Genomic DNA, 22,420 nt, shown 5'->3' with positions numbered 1-22,420 from the left:
TCAAGGTCTAAGAGAAAGAAATTCAGGAACTAGAAAATGTGGTCTTTTCCTTTATAGAAAAATGTCAAGCCACTGCTTACCCCACCCCTGGCACTCTTGCTTCCCCTCCCCCTGCTCCCGTCTCTGCTTTCTGTAGCTCTGTAAGTTAGGTTTAGGGTTATTTATGTTTGCTAATATTTTCTGCCTCTGTGCGGCTAGAATATAAACTGGGAGGCAGGGATCTTTGCCACTTTTGGTCACTGATGTCACACATGAGGCATTAAGTAAATATCTGCTGAATGAAAGAACAGAGGGCTCAGAAGGATCTGTACCTTGACACTGTGTCTGTCTTACAGTGTTAAAAAGACCCGTCACTTCTGAGGAACTCCTGACTCCCGGGGCTCCGTATGCGAGGAAGACATTCACGGTAGGCTCATCATTTGGTTTTTCTCCTGTGCTGCTCGTTTGTCTGGGCCATGTCAACATGGCAGTGTGTCCATATGTAGCTTAGGGACGGAATTGAAAAGCTTCTCCCAATTTCCCTTTTGTTTTGAGCATGATTATAATAGTAGACTTTCTTGACCTTTAGGCACTAAAATGTATTAGGACTTGATATAATTCATTATTAATACAGCATTTAAAATTCCTTTTGATGTGTCCTTAAAAAAAGATTTCCATTATGTACTTATTCTAATATATTGACAGATTCAAAGGCAGATGGTAGAACAAATAATGCTAATGATCCCTTCTGCGTTATAGTTAATTCTAAAAATTATTTAAGACATGAGGGAAGTCTTAAGATAGAGAGAGAAAACGACGGCATAGATTGTTCTACCATAAGGAATGACGTTTTTGACAATGTTATCGTGCCTTGAGTTATACAAGCACCTGATTTGGGCGCACTGCATAACTGTGATCACCTCCTGACCACCTGCCCTTTCTTGGAGGTCCTTCAGCCTTCCTTCTACTCCTAGGGTCCCACTGGTATTCTTTTCTTTTCTTTTTTTTTGGCCGCACCCTGAGGCATGTGGAACTTCCCTGACTGGGGATCGGACCCATGCCTCCTGCAGTGGAAGTACGGCGTCTAAACCGCTGGACCACTAGGGGAGTCCCCCACTGGTCTTCTTCAAACAGAATCCACGTTCTCTGCTTGACATCACCTCACCCACTTCCTGTCAACTTGACTCTGTCTCTTTGTCTCCTCACATCTATATTGACGTCTTCTTTAAAATACTTGTCATCTTTCCTGTAGTCTTCTAATTTTTGTTTTAATACCTCAGGGTGAGGAAAAAGGTTTCCACACTCATTTGTGCTAGGAACATTTGTCGAGGACTACTTCACGTCCTGAGCACTAAGGAATTAAAACAGGATGGGTCCAGTCCTAGCCAGTCAATATGAAAAAAACACTGGTAATATGTCTGTATCAGGGAAAAGGTAAACTGGACATTTGGAAGTGCAATTAGGTCTAATGAACTAAGAGCAGCAAACCCTAAAGCCAATGAAATACCTAATAAAGAACTTCTCAGACAAGCAAAAACTAATACGAGTTCATCGACACTAAAACCTGCCCTAAAAGTCTTTTTGAGAATGGTCACAAAAATTTCAGTTGCTTCCCCACTTTTCCTCAGTCTCCAGCATTCAAGAGACATTGGATTGTATTTTTTAGCTGTATTTCTTTTCGGTTTTAAATAGCAATGCCAGCATTGCTAGTAATTGACTGTGAATGGCTGTCGTCTCTATTTCAGTTGGGGTATGTATTAGAGACATGTCTGGGAGCTGCCCAGAGAATGTAACTGACAATTCTAATTATGATTCTATAAGGAAAGTCACCCTCCAGTTTCAAACAACTTTTGGACCAGAGTGAACTGGTCAACTGGAAGTGAACTGGACCAAAGTGAACTTTATGTACTTTTTCACTGTCTTTTCTTGGTACAGAAAATTGGGTTTCAAGAGAGCCAAGACTCTTCATCGTTTCCCCCATTAGTAATTTAAATGGTTACTTTAAACTTCAATGATTGTAAAGCAAATATACTCCAATAAAAAAAAAAGTTCAGTGACGTATCAAGAGCATCAGGAAAGAATCCTTTGGATGCAGGGGAAGAGAAACTGGATCTGAAGGGAAATTTCAACCATATTTTTAAGATCTTCAGACTTCCCATTTGAGTCTGATATTCAACGGCATAGCAGCCTAAGAAAGAGGCCATCTGCCAGTTATTGATTGAGTAGTGACCTCACAGAAGAAGCTTCTTTCTGCCAAACAGGTGTTTCATGACCATGTTTTCCGCACAGAGATATAAGCCTGTGTTTGTGATAGAAGAGTCCTGTTCCCCTGACAGGGTAGAGATGAAGTGGAGAAGAGGTATCTCATGGCATGCCTTTAGTCTTGGCTTTTCTCTGTCTTGGAAGGGCGGGCACACTGCCAGGGACCGTCTGCTGATGGCTAATTGTGGTTTTCCTCTCTAGATTGTTGGTGACGCAGTAGGCTGGGGCTTTGTGGTGCGAGGCAGTAAGCCATGCCACATCCAGGCCGTGGATCCCAGTGGCCCAGCAGCCGCTGCAGGAATGAAGGTACCTCCAGTACAGCAGTGTCTAAATACTTCACGCTTTATTTCATTGTTTGGTGCCATCTGTACTTTCTCTCCCTGCGTGTTTTGGTCCCATTTTTGTCATTTCCTTTTCGCTTTCTGAATGGGGGTGAAATGAAGCCGAGAGCGTATGAGGTAGCAACTAAAAGGATAAGTTTTTCTATCGCTTGGACTATTGCCTTCTTGGTCTCCAAACCTCCCTCGGTATTTTACATTTCTCTCCTGAACCAATACTGAATTTGAAAAAAAGTTTCTTTTTGCTTAAATCTTATACAGTCATTCTACTGCTTTTGTTCAAAGTATATACTTGTGGCGTTTAAGCAGCCAAGGCACAAGAAACAGTAAATAGTGAGAAAAAGAGAACAAAAGTCGTGGAGTTTGGAAGAGGAGATCTGGATTCTTTTATTGGTTTTTACTACTTACTAGCTCTTTGAACAAGTTCTGTAACATCTCAGAGCCTGTTTCCTCCTCTCTGAAATGATAATCATATTTCATTCTGCTGTTTTATGCATTAAATATGTCGAAACACTGATAAAGTACAAAGAACTACACAAACATCAAGAAACTGAGTGAATTGTGTAAGATTTTTGAAAATAATTTTTACACATTTTTAGTATTAAAGTAATGAATATAGAGTCAAGAAAATTTGGAAAATACACACAGGCAGAAAAAAAATGATAACTGCCTATAATCTTTCCTAGCTTAGAGATAACCACTCTTTACATTTTTAAGCAGCTCTTTTGAAGTGTAATTGACATACATTGAAGTGTATCACTGTTAACATTTTGATTTATATTCTTCCAGACTTCTATGTATGTATATATTATATATATATACATACATACACATATAAGTATATATATACACATTGTTTTTATTTGTAAAGAAATATGGTATAAGAGGATATTGAGAGCACTGGTTTTCTGCTTCAAAACACCTTTATCTAGCACAGTTTTGTTCTGTCATCTGTAAAATATTTCACAGAGGGTATTTATCTCTTGATTATCTGGGACCATGCGAGGATGCAGGAGACTTGAAAGCCACAGATTATTCCCCCCTTTATTTCTTCAATACTTTCACCCTCTCCCCTCAGTCCTTTTCCTAGAGCAGTAAACCAGTGAAGCAATGGCATGGTTTGGATCTCCACAGCTCTGGTTTCCAGCACTTACCTTCTGGCAATGGTTTACCTACTAGAAAAGAGAGGTGGGCAGCCGAGACCAGCTCAAGGGAGCACAGAGCAGAGATTATGGCCAGTCCAGGTAACCGATGCTGGTAGGATTCAGGATTGACTCTGCCCCCTGATTTGAACACCTCCTTCACACAGGGAGGCACAGGCTTCCTGTGTCTTGTGCTCTGGGTAGGTTACAGAAGCCTCGTTGGCTAAGTCCATCTGTATTAGAGGCCCTTCCTGCATCCTCAGTATTGCAGTGGGCACAGCCCCAAAGAAACCCAGAGCAGGAAAGTTGGCCAGGAGCATTTGTATCTGCGCTGAGGCCGAATTTTTCATTTTCTAATGGAACTCTTGGCTGTGGGAAGAGTTTTATATTTTATTCCCACAGTAAAGTACCTCAGTATAAATTATTTCTGGCAGCGTGCTTTGGTTCTGAGCGTGCACTCACTCGCATGGGGCTTGAAGCATACTTCCTTTGGGGAAAACAATGGATTTACATTGCAGCTAAAGAGGTTGTTTTGCTTAGCCAGGTGTCTTTCATTGATTTTAGTCCATCTTTATTGATTAACATGCATAACTGTTCTAGACATTGTCAGTTGATTTCTTAATTAACTTCTGAATGTACATGCCCTGATAGATGGGTAACCTGATACACTTTTGTCAATTTCAGAAGCTAACACTTCATCCGCTTTATATTCTTAGTTTCTCAGGGGGTTGTACAATGGTTTTCATATGTTATAGGGCAGTACAGCATTCAGTAGAACAGCGTTTCCAAAATTGTATTATACAGCTCTCTGGTCCAGCAAAATATCCTGTCCTGAGGTTCTGTGATCAAAACAGTTTTCAACTGCTGCACAGTTTATTCCCCTCTTGGAAATCTACAAAAAGCACATTAGCATACTAAAAATGCTGGGAAATCCATCTGGGGAAAAAAATCTGTTTAAATTATCTAACGCAACATTTATCACTGAAATGAAATCTTAAAATATAGCCCTGTTCTAAAAACCTGCTTTTGATGAAGTTCTGTATTAGAATGACTATATTGAGATATTTTTGAATTGTACTATTGGTTAAATGAAAATGACAGGGAATAACATTCTCTTCCATGTAATCTACTTGTGTATGTTCATTTAAATCCATTACTTTGTTATAGAAAACACTGAATGAATTATTTCGTATATTTACCATATGTATTTGTTATAGAATAACTTATATAAAAAGCCCTTTGTATAACCCAGGGGTCCCCAACCCCCGGGCCGCAGACCGGTACTGGTCCGTGGCCTCTTAGGAACCGGACCACATGGCAGGAGGTGAGTGGCGGGGTGAGTACGCGAAGCTTCATCTGCCGCTCCTCGCCGCTCCCCATCGCTAGTGTTAACACCCCCACCCTGGTCCAGGGAAAAATTGTCTTCCACGAAACCAGTCCCTGGTGCCAAGAAGGTCAGGGACCGCTGGTATAACCCAATCCTGGAGGATTGTTACCACCAACCTGTCACATCGCTGCTGCTCTTGAACTGCAGGGCAGCGTGTCTGGTTGTGTGGAGCTCAGCTGGGGGGAAGGGAGTGCGCAGCGGGGGTGACCCGTACAAGAGCCTGTCCTGGGGAAGGATCTGGTGACCTGGGCAGTGACCAACCTGCTTGGTCTGGGTGGTAGAAATTGCCCATCTGGTCAGAAGCCTCCTTTTAGCACCTCTGACTGGCAAGAGCTGACCCAGGACAGTGAAAAGTGTCCCACTTTGCCTTCCATGGCAGTGTCTACACAGAAGACCGGGCTCATGTCTCAGGTCTCAGCCCTCGTTTTCTCCTACTTTCCAATGTGACAAAGCTTTACATCTGGGCCTTTGTGACCTTTCCATCCAGCGGAATTTTTCTACTTTTACTGTGGCTGCTTAATTTCACTGCTTTCCTTGCCAAAACAGAGATCGTTTTGTAACTAGTTTCTGTATGTTTACCATTTCTCACTTTTTAAAAAAATTTTTGAATTCTATTTTTTAATTAATTAATTTATATATATATATTTCTTTCTGCAGTAGGCGGGCCCCTCACTGCCGTGGCCTCTCCCACTGCGGAGCACAGGCTCTGGATGCGCAAGCTCAGCAGCCATGGCTCACGGGCCCAGCCGCTCCGCGGCATGTGGGATCTTCCCAGACCAGGGCATGAACCCGCGTCCCCTGCATTGGCAGGTGGACTCTCAACCACTGTGCCACCAGGGAAGCCCCTATTTTATTTACTTTTTTATACAGCAGGTTCTTATTAGTTATCCATTTTATACATATTAGTGTATATATGTCAATCGCAGTCTCCCAATTCATCCCACCACCAACAGCCCCCCCCGCCACTTCCCCCCTTGGTGTCCATATGTTTGTTCTCTACATCTGTGTCTCTGTTTCTGCCCTGCAAAGTGTTTCATCTGTACCATTTTTCTAGGTTCCACATATATGTGTTAATATACTATATTTGTTTTTCTCTTTCTGACTTACTTCGCTCTGTATGACAGTCTCTAGATCCATCCACATCTCTACAAATGACCCAGTTTCATTCCTTTTTATGGCTGAGTAATATTCCATTATATATATGTACCACACCTTCTTTATCCATTCATCTGTCGATGGGCTTTTAGGTTGCTTCCATGACCTGGCTATTGTAAATAGTGTCTTTTTGAATTATGTAATGAACATTGGGGTGCATGTGTCTTTTTGAATTATGGTTTTCTCTGGGTATATGCCCAGTAGTGGGATTGCTGGGTTGTATGGTAGTTCTATTTTTAGTTTTTTAAGGAACCTCCATACTGTTCTCCATAGTGGCTGTATCAATTTACATTCCCACCACCAGTGCAAGAGGGTTCCCTTTTCTCCACACCCTCTTCAACATTTATTGTTTGTAGATTTTCTGATGATGCCCATTCTAACTGGTGTGAGGTGATACCTCATTGTGGTTTTGATTTGCATTTCTCTAATAATTAATGATGTTGAGCAGCTGTTCATGTGCCTCTTGGCCATTGGTATGTCTTCTTTGGAGAAATGTCTATTCAGGTCTTCTGCCCATTTTTTGTTTGTTTTTTAATATTGAGCTGCATGAGCTGTTTATATATTTTGGAGATTAATCCTTTGTCGGTTGATCCGTTTGCAAATATTTTCTCCCATTCTGAGCGTTGTGTTTTTGTCTTGTTTGCAGTTTCCTTTGCTTTGCAAAAGCTTTTAAGTTTCATTAGGTCCCATTTGTTTATTTTTGGTTTTATTTCCATTACTCTAGGAGGTGGATCAAAAAAGATCTTTCTGTGATTTATGTCAAAAAACGTTCTTCCTGTGTTTTCCTCTAAGAGTTTTATAATGTCCGGTCTTACATTTAGGTCTCTAATCCATTTTGAGTTTATATTTATATATGGTGTTAGGGAGTGTTCTAATTTCATTCCTTTATATGTAGCTGTCCAGTTTTCCCAGCACCATTTATTGAAGAGACTGTCTTTTCTCCACTGTATAATCTTGCCTCCTTTGTCATAGATTAGTTGACCATAGGTGCGTGGGTTTATCTCTGGGCTTTCTATCCTGTTCCATTGATCTATATTTCTGTTTTTTGTGGCAGTACCATATTGTCTTGATTACTGTAGCTTTGTAGTATAGTCTGAAGTCAGGCAGTCTGATTGACCAGCTCCGTTTTTTCCTCTCAAGACTGTTTGGCTATTCGGGGTCTTTGTGTCTCTGTACAAATTTTAAGATATTTTGTCCTAGTACTGTAAAAAATGCCACTAGTAATTGGATAGGGATTACATTGAACCTTAGATTGCTTGGGTAGTATAGTCATTTTTACAATGTTGATTCTTCCAATCCAAGAACATGGTATATCTCTCCATCTGTTTGTGTCATCTTTGATTTCTTTCATCAGTGTCTTACAGTTTTCTGAGTACAGGTATTTTACCTCCTTAGGTAGGTTTATTCCTAGGTATTGTATTCTTTTTGTTGCAATGGTAAATGGGAGTGTTTCCTTAATTTCTCTTTCAGATTTTTCATCATTAGTGTATAGGAGTGCAGGAGATTTCTGTGCATTAATTTTGTATCCTGCAACTTTACCAAATTCATTGATTAGTTCTAGTAGTTTTCTGGTAGCATCTTTAGGATTCTTTATGTATAGTATGTCATCTGCAAACAGTAACAGTTTTACTTCTTCTTTTCCAGTTTGTAATCCTTTTATTTCTTTTTCTTCTCTGATTGCCATGGGTAGGACTTCGAAAACTATGATGAATAATAGTGGCGAGAGTGGACATCCTTGTCTTGTTTCTGATCTTTGAGGAAATACTTTCAGTTTTTCACCATTGAGAATGATGTTTGCTGTGGGTTTGTTGTATATGGCCTTTATTATGTTGAGGTAGCTTCCCTCTATGCCCACTTTCTGGAGTTTTTATCATAAATCGGTGTTGAATTTTGTCAAAAGCTTTTTCTGCATCTATGGAGACGATCATATGGTTTTTATTCTTCAATTTGTTAATATGGTGTATCACATTGATTTATTTGCATATATTGAAGAATCCTTGCATCCCTGGAATAAAAAATCCCACTTGATCATGGTGTATGATACTTTTAATGTGCTGTTGGATTCTGTTTGCTAGTATTTGGTTGAGGATTTTTGCATCTCTATTCATCAGTGATATTGGTCTTTAATTATCTTTTTTTGTAGTATCTTTGACTGGTTTTGGTATTAGGGTGATGGTGGCCTCATAGAACGAGTTTGGGAGTATTACTTCCTCTGCCATTTTTTGGAAGAGTTTGAGATGGATGGGTGTTAGCTATTCTCTAAATGTTTGATAGAATTCACCTGTGAAGCCATCTGGTCCAGACTTCTGTTTGTTGGAAGATTTTTAATCACAGTTTCAATTTCATTACTTGTGATTGGTCTGTTCATATTTTCTATTTCTTCCTGGTTCAGCCTTGGAAGGTTATACCTTTCTAAGAATTTGTCCATTTTTCCTAGGTTGTCCATTTTATTGGCTTAGGGTTGCTTGTAGTAGTCCCTTATGATGCTTTGTATTTCTGTGGTCCATTGTAACTTCTCCTTTTTCATTTCTGACTTTATTGATTTGAGTCCTCTCCCTCTTTTTCTTGATGAGTCTGGCTAAAGGTTTATCAATTTTATTTTTTGTCTCAAAGAACCAGCTTTTAGTTTTATTGATCTTTGCTATTGTTTTCTTTGTTGCTATCTCATTTATTTCTGCTCTGATCTTTATGATTTCTTTTCTTCTACTAACTTTGGGTTTTCTTTGTTCTTCTTTTTCTAGTTCCTTTAGGTGTAAGGTTAGATTGTTTATTTGAGATTTTTCTTGTTTCTTGAGGTAGGCTTGTATTGCTATAAACTTCGCTCTTAGAACTGCTTTTGCTGCATCCCATAGGTTTTGGATCATCATGTTTTCGTTGTCATTTGTCTCTAGGTATTTTTTGATTTCTTCAGTGATCTCTTGGTTATTTAGTAACGTATTCTTTAGCCCCCATGTGTTTGTGTTTTTTACATTTTTTTCCCTGTAATTGATTTCTAATCTCATAGTGTGGTGGTCAGAAAAGATGCTTGATATGATTTCAATTTTCTTAAATTTACCGAGGCTTGATTTGTGACCCAAGATGTGATCTATCCTGGAGAATGTCCCATGTGCACTTGAAAAGAAGGTTTAATCTGCTGTTTTGGGATGGAATGTCCTATAAATATCAATTAAATCTATCTGGTCTATTGTGTCATTTAAGGCTTGTGTTTCCTTATTAATTTTCTGTCTGGATGATCTGTCCATTGGTGTAAGTGAGGTGTTAAAGTCCCCCACTCTTACTGTGTTACTGTCAATTTCCTCTTTTATAGCTGTTAGCAGTTGCCTTATGTATTGAGGTGCTCCTATGTTGGGTGCATATATATTTAAAATTGTTATATCTTTTTCTTGGATTGATCCCTTGATCATTATGTAGTGTCCTTCCTTGTCTCTTACAACATTCTTTATTTTAAAGTCTAGTTTATCTGATAAGAGTATTGTTACTGCAGCTTTCTTTTGATTTCCATTTGCATGGAATATCTTTTTCCATCCCTTCACTTTCAGTCTGTATGTGTCCCTAGGTCTGAAGTGGGTCTCTTGTAGACAGCATATATATGGGTCTTCTTTTTGTATCCATTCAGCTAGCCTGTGTCTTTTGGTTGGGGCATCTAATACATTCACGTTTAGGGTAATTATTGATATGTATGTTCCTATTACCATTTTCTTAATTGTTAATGTGTTTGTATTTGTAGGTCCTTTTCTTCTCTTGTGTTTCCCACTTAGAGAAGTTCCTTTAGCATTTGTTGTAGAGCTGGTATGGTGGTGCTGAATTCTCTTAGCTTTTGCTTGTCTGTAAAGCTTTTGATTTTTCCATTGCATCTGATTGAGATCCTTGCCGGATCGAGTAATCTTGGTTGTAGGCTTTTCCCTTTCATCACTTTAAATATATCGTGCCACTCCCTTCCGGCTTGTAGAGTTTGTGCTGAGAAATCAGCTTTTAACCTTATGGGAGTTCCCTTGTATGTTATTTGTCATTTTTCCCTTGTTGCTTTCAATAATTTTTCTTTGTCTTTAATTTTTTTCAAATTGATTACTATGTGTTTGGCATGTTTCTCCTTGGGTATATCCTGCATGGGATTCTCTGTGCTTCCTGGACTTGGGTGGCTGTTTCTTTTCCCACGTTAGGGAAGTTTTCGACTCTAATCTCTTCAGATATTTTCTCGGGTCCTTTCTCTCTCTCTTCTCCTTCTGGGACCCCTATAATGTGAATGTTGGTGCCTTTAATGTTGTCCCAGAGGTCTCTTGGGCTGTCTTCATTTCTTTTCATTCTTTTTTCTTTATTCTGTTCCACAACAGTGAATTCCACCATTCTGTCTCCCAGGTCACTTATCTGTTCTTCTGCCTCAGTTATTCTGCTATTGATTCCTTCTAGTGTATTTTTCATTTCAGTTATTGTATTGTTCATCTCTGTTTGTTTGTCCTTTAATTCTTCTAGGTCTTTGTTAAGCATTTCTTACATCTTCTTGATCTTTGCCTCCATTCTTTTAACAAGGTCCTTGATCATCTTCACTATCATTATTCTGAATTCTTTTTCTGGAAGGTTGCCTATCTCCACTTCATTTAGTTGTTTTTCTGGGGGGTTATCTTGTTCCTTCATCTGCTGCAAAATCCTCTGCCTTTTCTTTTTGTCTTTCTACGAATGTGGTTTTCCTTCCACAGGCTGCAGGATTGTAGTTCTTCTGCTTCTGCTCTCTGCCTCTGGTGGGTGAGGCTATCTAAGAGGCTTGTCCCATTTCTCGCTTTTATTTTACCGTTTAATGAGGCTTGGAAAATTTTAAGAAGTGGGCCATCAGTGTGTGGACAGGTCAGGCCCCAGAGTGAAGAGACTGAGTTTCATATTCTCCTCTTAACACTTCTCGACCTTTCCAGACCCAGAGAAGAGCTCTTTGCCTGGTTTAAAGGGAACCCTTCCCCCATGACAAGGGGAGACTGTCACACCTGTATTAAAATTTCCTTCTCTAGAAGTTCTGGAAGAACTCCAGAGAAAATGTGTCCTTAGGGAGAGTGATAAGATCCACCTAACTCCTTTTCTGGATGGGATGGAGAAGTCTGTGATCTAGCTCCAATTCCCAGAACTCTTCGTACTCACAGCCTCCTCGTAGCTGACCCAGGCTGCTGGAGGTGGGTCAGGCAGCTAAGTTGCTAGAGGGGATTGCTGAGATGTAGGCCAGGGAAGGTTCCACCTTGACTTCAGTTGTAAACGGAATTGAGTTTTAAGTGTTTTGGTCAAAAGACTTTTGCATCATCTCCAGCTGGTTTGAAAATTTTATTTTTACTCTAGTCCATTTCCCTTCTTCCCTTCCAAGTACCTTGTCCTCCTCATGCAGTAATAGCGTATTTGTCCCCAGAGACCAAAAAGGGAACAGATGTTACCAGAGGCCCCAAACTATAATCTTACTTTTCAGTTTTGTCTCAATCGAGATGAACATAAAAAAAGAGAACAATTAATTACACCTTTGCTGGTAAGTTTCTATATTATTTCATATTCCTCTCCACCCCCTTACGGCCTAGAGAACAACAGCAGTAGTATCATTGGAATTCTCACTTGATCCACCATTTTTTAATTTGGAGTTATTTTTATTTTGAAGGTTCTTTTACCTAAAAAATGAAATCTGTAAACCTCTGGCTTAGAAGACCTTTCCTTGGCATTGCAACTGTAGAATGGAACATGAAATACAGGACCCATCAAAGTTGAGTCAACCCATGCAATGCATTTTCATCTGAAAGAGGTTGTTCTGTACATTTTCCCTCTGGCCACCCTTCCCTCATCCTTTAGCAATTCCATACCAGTAACTTCTGGTTCATTTCAACACAATGGGGAAAGGAGGAAAGAAGAGAAAAAAACAATAATTTATTGAGTGTCTTCTGTATGCCTGACCTTGCACCATGCTAGCCCCTTTCTGTACATGAGCACTTCCTAGCAGCAGGTAAATACTAAAATCCTGAAGGAAGAAATATCTCCAGGAGGAATACTTCTATTTCTTACCTCTTTTCGTCTACTTTGAAAAGGAATAAAGTCCCTTCCCCAGAACAGTCTACTGGCTACAGTCTAGTGAATATCACTTAAACTTGGCTTCATGTCGCAACCTTTAATGACATCCTCTTTTCTGCTTTTATCACATCAAGTCTAAACCCATTTCTGGGTCACATTCTCTATCATAACTTCATTTTCCCTGATCCTCTAGTACCTATCTTTCACTCTAGTCAGGGCAGAATTTTTACATTTCACAGATACATCATGAGTGTGCCTCAGTCTGCCCCTCAAGTAAATCTGATTACTTGACTCTGATTATTGAAACCTTATTGGCTTCCCATGACAATGAAAATAAATTCCAGACGCCTTCTATGGCCCTCAAAATACATGATCTGGGCCTTTTTGATTAGAACATTATCTTTAACCCTGTTTTGCTTGCAACCCCATTGGCCTCAGGCTGAATGACTGGTTCCATTGTTGTCATTCAAGTCTCAGATTCAATGTCAATTTTTCAGGGAAGACTTTCTTAAATACCCTATCTCCCTCCAGTTACTCTTTATCATATTACCCTGTCTTATTTTTTCAAGACATAACATTTATCAGAATCAGATAATAGTACTTAACATTTATTATTTATCTGTCTCCAGTAGCTCCATAAATGTACGGACTGTGTCTGTCTTAACTACTATATTCCCAGTACTCAGCACAATTCCCGGCATTTAGTAAGCACTGGAAGCAAATTTGTTGAATGATCCAGTGAATCGGTGCTTCTATAGAAAGGCTAAGGAATTCACTCATTGAACACCTGCATTGTGTTCCCATGCATTTCACACACATTGTCTCTTTTATTGTTCTTATACCTTTTGAAGTGGGGTTGGGTCGTGTTCTCCCTTCCTTGCAAATGAGGAAACTGAGACCCAGTTAATCCTTTTCCCAAGGTCACCCAGCTTGTAAATGTTAGAGCTTGGTTAGAACCTGGTCTCTCCACCCCAAAGTCCTCATAATGCTTCCTATTGCATTACTTCAAAAAATACAAACCCATGAGGCAGAGCCCAATAGATGATATAGTCCAATAAAACCTTAAACCCTTTGTGAACTGCTCATGGATGCATGACTTTTCATGTCTCTTGAGTGGAGAATTTGTATTCAATTCAAGACGAATTGTTGCGGTGGTCACATGTTCACCTGCCTTGGCTTGAAGAAGATCAAATACATGATGTTTATTCTTAGCACCAGCCCCTCACCTAGGTCAGGGCTAGATCTTGCAGGGTCATCCAAGTGAAAGGTGTAACAAAAATCCACTTCTGTTAGTTTAATCAAACACTTACCAGAGCAAACCATTCAGCCTTCAGACTGTGAAGGAATTTGAGCCGTATTTACAAATAAGAAACAAAAGATATCCTTGCTCTTTTCTGGAAAGTTTATTTTTTTCTGGTGGGAATAATTAAATCCTGTGAGAAATGGTATTCAAGTTCACGCAACCCTATGCCAACTCTCAGAGGGATTTCAAGACTCCTGGCTTCTTTTCTTGTTTCCTGCTGTGATGAATTGATGGATGTGGACGTATGAAGCCTTTTTGCCCTGTTTGTTTGTTTCTTTGTATGTTTATATGGAGACAAAGCCATCTGAGTCAGAGTAAGGAATTAGTGGCCATTGTGTTCTTTTTTTCTCCTCTCAAAAATCCCTATTTCTCTTTTAGAAGAAAAATGTCAAAATCCTTTTTGATCTTTCCTCCCCATGTCCACAAACCTGTATATTCCATGGAATTTTCCTCCTGAACCAAAAGAGGCCAGGTTGGGCAAACCATCCCACGTCCCTAATTAATTTAGCCAGGACAGTTTGGGCACTGAAGTAGCAAATGGTGGGATGATAATCAACACATATGAAAAAAATTGCTTACTGTGATATTTTAAAAGTAGTTCCTTTCCAGTTGAGTTCAGAAAAGTCGTATGTGCGGATAAAAAGGGTTGTCTGGGGGGCTTCCCTGGTGGTGCGGTGGTTGAGAGTCCGCCTGCCGTTGCAGGGGACACGGGTTCGTGCCCCGGTCTGGGAAGATCCCACATGCCGCGGAGCAGCTAGGCCCGTGAGCCATGGCCGCTGAGCCTGTGCGTCCGGAGCCTGTGCTCCGCAACGGGAGAGGCCACAACAGTGAGAGGCCCGAGTACCGCAAAAAAAAAAAAGGGTTGTCTGATGCACTGTGCTACGTCTTATTCTAGCGGAGTTGTCAGTTTCTCAGTCAACAGGAAGTGGAAGGGTCAGTGTTCCTTTGCTCATCATTGGGCATGGTGGGCGGAGAGAGATGACCAGTCTCTCTGTGGGGGGCCCTGCCAGCACCAGAGGCCACTTCTCAGGGCCTTAGCTCAGACCTCTTTTCTGCTCCATGCCCTTCCTTGGCGGAGAACCATCCCTCATGTCAAGCGCTGGCAGCCCTGGAGAAGACAGGGCAACTCTGCACAGTTCTTTGTTCACTTAGTATTTCTTGACCACCTACCATGAGCCAGACATCATGTTAGGCCTTCATGGGATTTAAGGTCTAAAGAGGGAGAGAGACCTCATCACATAATTCACACACACACACACACACACACACACACACACACACACACACAGGGTTTATTCTATACCCAGAATGGAACATAGTTCCTTGGAAGAAAAGAATGACAACTAAGACTTGACTGCAGTGTAAAGAAAATTTTGGAAGGAGGGGGTAGCAGTGAGTTTGAGCAGTGTTTCTCAACCTATTTTTTATTAGCTTTCCCTTAAGGAGCCTTTTCAGGGCATTTTTTTTTCCTTACTCATCTCTCCCCCATGAAATGTGGATACCACAGATAACTATATACCTGTTTATGGACTATATGTATGTGCGTATATGTATGTATATGTTTTATAAATAAAAAGAGGAAGATTGTTTTTTCATCTGCTAAGAGGCAGGAAAAAAACTACCTAGGTCACCCCCAATGAAAATGCACAAGTTAGGGGAGGAAAGCTTAAGAGATTTATAAAATTGTGTTTTGAATTGAATCCTAATTTTCGTATGACAGAATACACAGCTTTTTAAAATTTATTTATTCGTTCATTTATTTATTGTGACTGCACCGCGCAGCTTGCGGGATCTTATTTCCCTGACCAGGAATCAAACCTGCGCCCTCACCGCTGGACCACCAGGGAATTCCCAACACAGCTTTTAAGTATATAGTTTGATAGGTTTTGTCAAATGTATGCACCTGTGTAACTACCAATCAGCACATAGAACATTTCCCGTATTCCAGAAAGTTCCCTCCTGCCTCTTTCCAGTCAGTCCCCTCCCACCAGAGGCAACCACTGTTATGAGTTCTGTCACCAGAAATTAGTTTAGACTTAGAGTCAGACAGAATCCTGGCTCCCCTCCTCATGGCTCTGTGATGTTTGGCACAGTATTTCTTTTCTCTGGGGTTTTTTCTCATCTGGTAAATGAGGACATATGTGGAGTCCTCCTTACAGGGCTGGTGAGGGAGGCGGGTTGCCCTTCATTCCCCGCAGCGTGACTGCAAGGAATACATCTCGAAGAGGTGTTCCTAGCTTGTGGAATAAGTCTGAGCATTTCTTCAATCCTGGAAATCCTTCTCAAATTCCCTGAGCGCCAGCCTTTCCACTTTAAGTTGCCATTTGCCTCGTGACCTGAGAATTCTGCCCAGTCCTCCCACTTCCCCCATGTTTCTGCTCCTAAGCTCATCTAGAAAGCCACAGTCCACTGCATACTGAGGCTGCAAGGTCCTTTCTGACGGATTTCATCCACTAGCACTTTCAGAAATCTCCCAGAAACTGACATATATACACCACTATGTATAAAATAGATAACTAATGGGAACCTACTGTATAGCACAGGGAACTCTACTCAGTGCTCTGTGGTGATCTAAGTGGGAAGGAAATCAAAGAAAGAGTGGATGTATGTATACGTATAACTGATTCACCTTCCTGTGCAACAAGAAACTAACGCAACATTGTAAAGCAACTATACTCCAATAAAAATTAATTTTAATAAAATCTCCCAGAAAATTTCCAGAAGTCATGTCTGACTTCTCCTGGCCATTCTTCTTCCTTTCATCTGACACATCACATTTCCTTTACTTGTGGCCCATCCCACATTCACCGAGGGCTTAAGTTTCTTGTTTGTGTTTGGCACCAGGTCATGTCATAAAGAGCCCAGGCTTGGGTGTCAGACACCAGATGTTTGAGGCCCAACTTCACCACTTCCATAGGACCCAGGATAACTACTTAAACTCTAGGCCTCAAATTCCTCACCTTTTTTTTTCAGTATGCGGGCTTCTCACTGTTGCGGCCTCTCCCATTGCAGAGCACAGGCTCCGGACGCACAGGCTCAGCAGCCATGGCTCACGGGCCCAGCCGCTCCGCGGCATGTGGGATCTTCCCAGACCGGGGCATGAACCCGTGTCCCCTGTGTCGGCAGGCGGACTCCCAACCACTGCGCCACCAGGGAAGCCCTCACCTTCTTTTTTTAAATTGATGTATCGTTGATGGACAATATTATTTAAGTTTCAGGTGTACAACATAGTGATTAACAAGTTTTAAAGGTTATTCTCCATTTATAGTTATTATAAAATTGGCTATATTCCCTATGTTATACAATAGATTCTTATAGCTTATGTATTTTATACATAATAGTTTGTACCTCTTAATCCCCTGCCCCTATTTGCCCTCCCCCCTTAAATTCTTCACCTTTACAATGGCACTTATAATAGTTACAATTAAATGAAATGTGTCCTAGCACAGTATCTGGCTCATAATAAACAGTAAGCATTTGTAGGTGTCATGTATTATATTGCTTGTTAGAATCTTTGTGATGGTCTTCTGGCTGAGTCTCGCTTAAATAAATTTATGTTTACAAACACATAACGCAGAGTCACAAAACAGTAGCCAAAATGGGATATCATGGGAAGCAGAATCTATGTAATCATATGTTTCTGCCATATTGCCGCATGCCATTACAATTCTATCACTTTCTTAGAAATGCTAAATCTCTGTTTCTCATCTTAAAATGGCAGTGTTAATTGCTTCATGGCATGACTGTGAGGATAGATAAGGAAATGTGTATGAAGTATCAAGCCCCTGGCCTGTCACATAGTACCATTTAGTGAGCATCAGCTAACGTATTTCATCAAATATAAGGTGCGTTGATCATAAGATGTGACCCGATTGCAGAGTTGTTAAAAGGTGCATCTGAAAATAAGTGATTATTGGCATTACATCAAATTTCAGCCCTACTGACTGCTATACACATATCAGTGGGTTTGTTGTCACGTCTTGCTAAGCTTTTTAACACTGAGGTGAAACTAAACACTTTTAATCAGAACTGTAGAAAAAGGAACCTTTTACAAAGCAAAGACACAGGAAGTGTTAGAAATATCTTGGTATAATCCTGAGCTGTTCCTAAGTAGATCTGCTATGGGATCTAATACTGGCTTTCTTTGTGCTGGATCCCTGGAGACAGGAAGAAGGGCAAGTACTGAGAAATGGACAGCCCTGGGACCCCCCGGGTCTTAATAGATTAGGTGGTAACTTTATTTTTCTGGGTCACAACTAAATAATTAGTGAGAGGCCAAATCCTGTCAACCCTCTGAAGGACTCCACAAAACCAGTTACCCCAAGACTGTCTCCAGGTGTAAAGTCAGGGACCTCCCCAAGACTGACTGTATCTGGAAGAAATTCAAAGCTGTCCCAACGCAGGCAGGACATCTCTTTCCAAAGCTGTACTCCTGGATTTATCCATAAACAATCCAAGTATCATGGGAAGTAAAGATAACTATAGTAGTGTCTTTACTGTCTCCACTTGTATGTGACTTACAGAAGATTCCACAGTTTAAGGCTATATATCAGTTACAATTAGCTTCCTTTATGAACGAAGTGAAATCTTCATGAACAGTGGGTAAGACTAGTATTTCTTTTTTTTTTTAATTTATTTATTTCTTTATTTTTGGCTGCATTGGGTCTTCGTTGCTGTGCACGGGCTTTCTCCAGTTGCAGCGAGTGGTGGCTACTCTTCCATGCAGTGCACGGACTTATTGTGGTGGCTTCTCTTGTTGCAGAGCATGGGCTCTAGGGGCACGGGCTCAGTAGTTGTGGCACATGGGCTTAGTTGCTCCGTGGCATGTGGGATCTTCCCGGACCAGGGCTCGAACCCATGTCTCCTTCATTGGCAGGCAGATTCTTAACCACTGTGCCACCAGGGAAGTCCCTAGACTAGTATTTCTTTGCCACGTAAAAGCTGGAAAAAAGTCAATTCAAGACTGAGATACGTCTCCGAGGTCTCTGATTTCCCACTTTGTGTGCTTTCACTTTGCTCGGCTTCCATTCGCAAGGCCACTTCATGGTCTAGGATGGCTGCTGTAACTCTGGCCATTAGGTTTACTTCCTGAAAGTTGCACACACTACTTCTGTTTACATTCCATTGACTAGAACGTAACCACACATGGCCACACTTAGCTGCAAGGGAATCTGGGAAATGTTAAGTTTATTCTGGATGACTCTTATGGGTTCAGTTGTATACTGGTCCCAAAAAGATATATTGAAGTCCTAACCCCCAGTACCTGAGAAATGTGACCTTATCTGGAAATAGGGTCTTAACAGAGGTAATCAAGTGAAGATGAGGCCATTAGGACTTAATCCAATATGACTGGTACATTTACAAAATGGGTGTATTTGGACATAGAGACAGATCCACACAGAATAAAGATAATGTGAAGGCATACATGGAGAAGATGGCCATGTGACTGGAGAGATGCGTCTGCAAGCCAAGGAATGCCAAGGATTGCCAGCCAACATCAGACGCTAGAAGGTACAGGGAAGGATTCTCCCCTAGAGCCATCAGAAAGAGCATGGCCCGCTGATACCTTAATTTCATACTCCTAGCCTCCAGAACGATGAGACAATGGATTTCTGTTGTTTTAATCCACCCTGTTTTTGGTATTTGTCATGGTAGCCCTAGGAAACTAATACAGTGACCGTGTCCAGGGAAAAAAAGGAGGTTCTATTAGTAAAGAGAGTGGGGACAATGGATCTTGGAGGACAACTAAGAGTTTCTGTCATTGACCAGAAAGAGCTGTACCAACATCCTTCAACTAATACTTATTGAGTGCCTACTGCATATGGTGCCCTGTGGGGTCTGCTGGTGGGCAAAGCAAGTGAGGCTCCTGCCCTCGTGGAGCTTCAGGTCGAGTGGTGAAGCAGATGTTAATTATTCACTCAAGTAGTTAATTATAAACAGTAATATGTGTGTTTGACAGGAACATTACTGGGTGCAAGACTTGGGGTCTCAGGTACACATTTTTGTAAGTTTGCGTATTTCATTCATTTTGAGAACTCCACGCTGAAGACTACAGAGTCATATGCTGAGTCTGCCATTTTGCCTTTAGCTTCAGAGTCTCTTAATTTCACCCATCATTTCTTTTTCTGCCAGATAAAGTCAAATATCGTTGGTATTACAGTTACAACTTACAATTCTCAGAGGAGAGCCTATGAGAGAAAGTGAAATGATGGAGAGCGAGATGAGAAAACATTAGTTTGGCAGAGGTCAGGTCACTGGGACGGGAATTATGGATGTTGAGTTGATTGAATGCTTGTTTTGCACATTCCTGTTGCTCCTCCAGTCTCTTCTGTCTCAGTAAATAGCATTACCATCCACCCAGTTGCTGGGGCCAGAGACCTAGAAGTCATGCTTGCTTTTTTCTTTTCCCTCCAATTCAAGATGCTTCCAAAATGTATCCCAAATGCACCTGTTTTTCTTTATTTTCCCAAATCCAAACCACTGTCCTCTCTCACCAGGACTACTGTGGCTCTAACTGGGCTCCTTACAGCTACTCTTTTTTTTTTTTTTTTTTACATCTTTATTGGAGTATAATTGGTTTACAATGGTGTGTTACTTTCTGCTTTGTAACAAAGTGAATCAGTTATACATATACATATGTTCCCATATCCCTTCCCTCGTAGCCTTAGAATCCATTCCCCACCTAGCAACTGAAAACAATCAGGTCTGCCATTCCCCTGCTTGAGAGCCTTAGTCGGTTTCACTTTGCAATTCGGGTAAAATCTAAAAGCGTTACCTTGGACTCACAGCCCCACGTGATCTGACCTCTACCTGTCTTTCAAATCTTCTCTCCTTGCCTCCTTCCTCTTTGCTCGCCTCCATTACCACCTTTTAGTTCCTCAAACCAGTGATTGCTTTCTCTCCAGGAGGCATTTGCACCTTACACATCTCCTTTTTAGTTAGGATGGGAAGTCTTCATAGCATTTCTGACCACATTTCATTGGCTGGAATTGTGTTGTGTGGTCACTTCAAAGGGGCTGGGAATTTGAATATTTTATTTTCCAACTTTCATAGGGCGAGAGAAAGAGTGGATGGGATGAGGTGAGTCGAATCAAACTAACAGTATCTACCAGAGCCACTCACTTCTCTCCTTTATACCTTCATGTCTATTTTCTTCATAGATATGTATTTATTTTCTTTGAACCTCTCTAAGACATAGGCTCTATGAGGGCAGGGATAGTATCTAATCCTTTTTCCTTTTTTAAAAAATATTTATTTATTTGGTTGTGCCAGGTCTTAGTTGCGGCTTGCTGGCTCCTTAGTTATGGCATGTGAACTCTTAGTTGTGGCATGCATATGGGATCTAGTTCCCTGACCAGGCCCCCTGCATTGGGAGCCCAGAGTCTTAACCACTGCACCACCAGGGAAGTCCCTCTAAATCTTTTTCTTTTTTAACTACGTGCTCAATGAATGTTTGTTGAGTCAATAAATTGACTTTGGTGAGTAGAGACAGTGGAGAGTCAAGTTTAGGCGCTATCTCTGCTTTACTAGAGTAAAATGGCTTGTTAGAGTGGCAGATAGCCAGTGGAATTTCATTCTAGCACCTACCACACCACATGACAATAGGTGCTCACTATTTTTAAAAATCTCAATTGATTCCATTTATTCGTCTTAAATAATTGGAAGTTGATCCCCAAAGCTCTATCATTATATTCTAAGAGAGACAGACAAGTATAAAATATACTGCAGACCAACAGCAAGCATATAGTTCATGTGAAAATCGCTAGCATCTTGCCTTGTACAAAGTTGGTACCCATTTTTGTTTTTTAAAAGAATTTGAGCATGTCCATGGACGTCCAGACAATATATTATTTAAGATAAGGAGGCAGATGGCATTGAATATAGTTGTATAAAAAGGTAGTTTTTCCATGTAACATTTTGGGGCACATGTCCGATCCTTTCAGTAGATTTAATGGAGAACTAGTGAAAACAGTTCTAAGACCAATTAAAGCAACATTTGTTGAGCGATATTACATGCTGGGCACTGTGCTAGGTGCATTATCTCTGATCATTGATAATAACAATTCTGGACATAGGTGTTGTCTCCATTTTACAGATGGAAAAAAATGAGGTGCAGAAGCGTTAAGAACTTTGCCTAAGGTTAAGACGTATATGAATTCAGATATGCCTGGCTCTAGATTCTGTGCTTTGGAACCATTATTGTAAATGTGTGGAACTGATTATATCAAGAGAAGATATAAGCCAAAAATGCCCTTAATATCTCATAGGGATTTAGATGATCCTGTGGACAGAAGGATAATATTGCATTTGGGTCTGCTCTGTATTGGCCCTTGTATAGCTATGTCCTCCAAGAACATGACACTGATAGGTGGCATTCTTGTGAGTTAAGAAATTCAGATCAATAAAATGTTTAAAAGTAAAGGATTGAGCTTTGAAAACTAGAAAGAGTATGTCCTTATCTCTGAGCTTTCTGTATCCCAGGATTTGAGCAGCCGGAATCTGTGTATCATTAGCTGTAATATGATACTCAGCATTTAAGCTGGGCTCCTGCATGAATATTTTCTGTTGGTCGGAAGCCTGAAAGCATGACTCTTAGTGTCTCGGGATACCAAGCATAGATCCTGACGATGTGATCATGGAGAGCCTCAAGCAACATCCGTACTAAGCATTGTCAGATACCTTGTTCCACTTAGGGCTTTAGTTCCACTCAGGGTTTTTCTTCATTCTGTGTTTTGTCTGACACTGGTTCAAGTTCTCATTCTGGCTTAGTCCTGTCTTTAGACTTGTCCCCCTTTGCCCTAAGACTTCATTTTCTGCTTCATTTATC

General features: G+C 40.7%; 1 protein-coding gene across 3 annotated transcripts in view; it reads left to right on the top strand.

Moving 5' to 3' along the window:
- Positions 1–22,420, top strand: part of DEPTOR (DEP domain containing MTOR interacting protein) — a 170,828-nt gene that overhangs the window by 96,870 nt on the left and 51,538 nt on the right. For all 3 annotated transcript variants that reach the window (XM_079902466.1, XM_079902464.1, XM_079902465.1), the window contains 2 exons: positions 336–406; positions 2,443–2,547. In XM_079902466.1, the coding sequence (XP_079758592.1) occupies positions 336–406; positions 2,443–2,547 (176 nt within the window). The remainder of the gene's footprint in view (positions 1–335; positions 407–2,442; positions 2,548–22,420) is intronic.

Source organism: Stenella coeruleoalba, assembly GCF_951394435.1.
Source record: "Stenella coeruleoalba genome assembly, chromosome: 17".
NCBI lineage: Eukaryota > Metazoa > Chordata > Mammalia > Artiodactyla > Delphinidae > Stenella > Stenella coeruleoalba.
The sequence above is the reverse complement of the archived record's forward strand: the minus strand, read 5'-3'. Positions and strand labels throughout refer to the sequence as shown.